We start from the raw sequence: 4,553 nt of genomic DNA on the forward strand, positions 1-4,553 counted from the left end.
TATATATATATATATATATATATACACATGCATATATACACACACACATATGTATGTGTGTGTGTATATATATGTATAGGAGTGGCTGTGTGGTAAGAAGCTTGCTTCTCAACCACACTGTTCAAGGTTCAGTCCTACTGCACAGCATGTTGGGAAAGTGTCTTTTACTATAACCTCAGGCTGACAAAAGCCTTGTGAGTGGAATTGGTAGACGGAAACTGAAAGAACCCCGTTGTGTATATATATGTATGTGTGTGTTTGTCCATTGCTTGACAACCAATGTTAGTGTGTTTATGTCCCCATAACTTAGTGGTTCAGCAAAAGAGACCGATAGAATAAGCCCTGGGGTCGATTTGATCGACTAAAGGTGGTGCTCCAGCCTGGCCGCAGTCAAATGACTGAAACAAGTAAAAGAATAAAGGAATATAATATATATATATTACTATAGCCTCAGGCCCACCAATGTTGCTGTGTTTACATCCCCCGTAACAGCCGTTTGGCAAAACACACCATTAGAATAAGTACGAGGATTACAAAGAATAAATCCTGGGGTCAATTTCTTTGTCTAAAGGTGGTGCTCCAGCAAGGCCTCAGTCACATGACTGAAAGAAATAAAACAATAAAAAACTATGCCATTTTAATCTCGAGCGATGCCAGGTATCTCTGCTAGTCATATATGTATATATGTTTGAGTGTGGATGTGTTTAGGCCTCCTCTTCACATCACGAGATAGTTGTGTCCATGTCATGCAAGTAGTGTCATACATTTCTATGAGAATATATCCACTGATGGAGATATATTACCTTGCATGGAAACAAGTGAGTGCTGGCAACAGAGAATGCATCTGATCCTAGAAAATTTGCCTCAGCAAATTCCATGTGACCTCATGAAACATAGAAATTTGGATTTTAAAATGATGTTGATGATGACACAAACATATAACAAGATTCTTTCTATTTCAGCAAGTACTCACAAAGCTTTGGTCAACCAAGAGCTATTGCAGAAGACACATGTCCATGGTGCCAGACAGTGAGATTGATCCTAAACTATGTGGTTAGGAAACAAACTTCCTACCACACAGCCATGCCTGCACTTATTAATACTTAAAATACTGCTTTACAAGATAAATGTAAATTTCATCTTTATTATTTTTTTGTTTTTTTAGTAATAAAAAATAGAGAGAAAGGAAAGCAAATCAGCAACTATTACTCTCCAGCAAAAAAACAGCAAAGTAAATTGTGACCAGCAGTGTGTAACAGCACCTGATAGCCTTGTCGATATCGTAATACTGTGCTATATGCATTCTCTTTAATCCCTTATTCAGTTATTCTCAGAATATTCAGGTTACATAAGTTAAAATAATTCTTGTTTATTTTGTTTTTCTAGTGCTGGTCTAAGCTGTTGCTGGCGATACCACATCCATCAACACATCTCATTGCTATGCCATTTTTTAAATGAGGTCAACTTAAATGGCCAATTTACTATCTCAGAAATTGGAAATTTTAACACATATTACGAAACAGGAAAAAAGGAAAAAAAAGCACTCTATGCAATCAACATACATTCTTCATGCCCCAAGAAAGATACTCTGAGTTGGTAGCAGCATGATATTCATCCACCAATTGTTGCAAAACTTCTCTGGAAGCATCAAATTCTGATAAATCATCGTGGAACATAGGTTCTTTCTTAAATGTTTCCATAAAAGCTTCTCGTTTCCGCAGTTTATCATAATGTGACATGGTCCTTTCAAACAACTGCAATAAAATGTTTATAAATAGAAAATATTAATATCTTACATAAGGGACAAGTTTTTATACTTATGAGGTAAATTTCATATTGTAACATTAAAATGCCTTCCGACAGCTCTATTGCCATGTTCAAATGCATTCAACATATTTAATTTCCCCATCATCATCATCATCATCATCGTTTAACGTCCGCTTTCCATGCTAGCATGGGTTGGACGATTTGACTGAGGACTGGTGAAACCAGATGGCTACACCAGGCTCCAATATGATTGCTACAGAGAAGTGAGGAGGGGAGTAAAGAGAGTGGTGAGGGTGGTGAAATGGGAGACGAGTAAAAGATTCGGGAAAAAGCTGAGTGAAAATTTTGTAAGAAATAAAAAGATGTTTTGGAAAGAGGTACAGAGGGTAAGAAAGGTGGTTGGAGGAAAAGAAGAAAGGGTGAAGGATGTAAATGGAAATTTGTTGAAAGGAAGTGAGGATGTACAAAGGAAATGGGCAGAGTATTTTAGTGAGCTGTTAAATATGGGGGATTATAGGGAGGCAAGTATAGTGACTGTAGGAGGAGAGAGAGGAGAATACCTGTTGGGGGAATGGAACTATGGTGCAATTGGAAGAGAGGAGGTGAGGGAATCTCTGCAGAAGATGGCAAACTGGAAGGCACCAGGTATAGATGGGTGTACAGTGGAATGCCTACAGAAAGGGGGAGTGACAGTGATTGAATGGTTAGTGAGGCTTATGTTTGTTATATGGCTGGAAGAGTACCAAAGGACTGGTGCAGTGCCTGTATAGTGCCACTGTACAAGGGGAAAGGGGATAAATGTGAGTGTGGAAATTTTAGGGGTATAAGTCTGTTGTGTGTGGCTGATAAACTTTATGGAAGAATTCTGGTTGTTAGGGTGAGGAACCAGACAGAGAGTGTACTAGGGGAAGAGTAGTGTGGTTTTAGGAGTGGAAGGGGGTGTACAGATAAAATATTTGTAGTAAGACAGATGTGTGAGAAGTTTTTGGCAAAAGGGAGGGAGGTGTATTGTGCAATTCTAGTCTGTCTCCTTCCTTTCTTTTGCCTCTCTCTCACCTTCTATTTTTTGTCTCTTTCCCCCTATGCCACTCACTGTCTCTCTCTCTCCTCCTCCTCCTGTTGCTCTCTAGTTGCTGACTCTTCCTCCCTCCTTCCATTATCACATGACCCGTCACGATTAAAGGCAGTGTCATTCTTTTTTACCTGATCGGACATACTTCTCTGAACTCTTTGCTCTACCTCTCTCTTGTGTTTGGTTTAGTCCTGTAGGACAGTTTTCATTTTCCCTTTCATTACTCCACACTTGTTTGTCTGCTAGCCCATGACTTTTTTTTTTTGTTGTGTATGTATTATTATTTTGTTGTCTTTGCCTGGCCCTAATGCCCTATTCTGTTTATTTCTTCGCCTTTTTTTACCCTGTTTCTCTTTGTTATCTGTCTTGTTTTGGTCACTTCCACAAGTTCACATGCTGGTTGCCTCCAGGGTGGATGTAATATTATTGATAATGGTATGAAATTATATTTGATGCTCTGGCCTATAACTGATGAGGAATTTGTGACCTGTGTTTGTTCTCCATTCATCTGTGCATTCAGTATGCCTTTCCATCCTTCCTTTGCTTATTACTATATGATTTACCATATATATATATATATATATATATATATCTGTTTGTGTGTGTATACATGTGTATATCTATATGTATATGTGTACGCCTGTATAAATATATATTATATAAAATGTACTTGTACATATCTAAGTATGGATGTATTCATGTATATATGTGTGCCTAAATGTTTTTATATATGTCTATATCTATACACACATATAAATCTACATTCTTACACTTGTATTTGTCTATCTGTGAACATATGTAGGTATCAACATGCATGTGTATATGTATCTATATATGTATGTCTGTAAAAATTGATTTCAATAATACAATGTATATTATATATGTATAGATGTACTGATGTATGTCTCTGTGTGTGTACATGTATATACACTATGTATATATAAACTTCCTTTTTAAGAGCATGTGTTTGAAAGGTTAAATGAAAGCACTCATACTAGAAAAAAACTTCCCCAAAAAGTTTAACAACATCCTGATCATTTCATTTTCATTTTATCTAGTTTCAGCTCATGAGCTGTGGCCATGCTGGGGTACCACCATTTGGTGTTGCTACATAATTTTACTTCACAAATATTACTTCAGGAATTGACATTTGGTGCATGAGAGAGTTTGATGCAGCTGCTCTCATCTGCACCTCCTGCCGCGAAGTTGGTTCATCTGGGACACTTGACAGGAAGAGGTCCAACTTTATTTTGAAGATACCTATATCCATCCCATGCAGGTCTCTCAGGTCCTTCGGGCAGATATTGAAGAGTTGTGGACCTCTGAAGTATCTCGTCCTACATCTTGATGGCAAATTTGGAGTCCTTGGCACTATGCAGTGGCGTCCAGTTCTTTTATTTGTGTAACTTTCGATGCCAAAGTTTGGGACAAGTCCTTTGAGGATCTTCCAGATGTATATTATGGCATATCTTTCTCGCCTACGCTCTAAGGAATAGAGTCTTAATCTCTTGAGTCTTTCCCAATAGGTTATATGCTGCATAGAGGCTATCTTCATCGTGTAAAAAATCACCTTTACACTTCAAAACTGTATTCTCATAGACTTTTAAATATACATATCTACAAGTATGTATATATGTATATGACTATATGTGTCTTTGTCTACATATTTATGTATGTAATGATATATATATATATATATATATATATATATATA

The 4,553-nt window shown here is 37.2% G+C and overlaps 1 protein-coding gene across 3 annotated transcripts in view; it reads right to left on the reverse strand.

Moving 5' to 3' along the window:
- The window catches only part of LOC106881267 (tubulin gamma-1 chain), a 68,024-nt gene that overhangs the window by 3,479 nt on the left and 59,992 nt on the right, over positions 1-4,553 (reverse strand). For all 3 annotated transcript variants that reach the window (XM_052970525.1, XM_052970524.1, XM_052970526.1), the window contains one exon: positions 1,563-1,754. In XM_052970525.1, coding sequence (XP_052826485.1) covers positions 1,563-1,754 — 192 coding nt within the window. The remainder of the gene's footprint in view (positions 1-1,562; positions 1,755-4,553) is intronic.

This window comes from Octopus bimaculoides, chromosome 9 (genome assembly GCF_001194135.2).
Source record: "Octopus bimaculoides isolate UCB-OBI-ISO-001 chromosome 9, ASM119413v2, whole genome shotgun sequence".
Classification (NCBI taxonomy): Eukaryota; Metazoa; Mollusca; class Cephalopoda; order Octopoda; family Octopodidae; genus Octopus; species Octopus bimaculoides.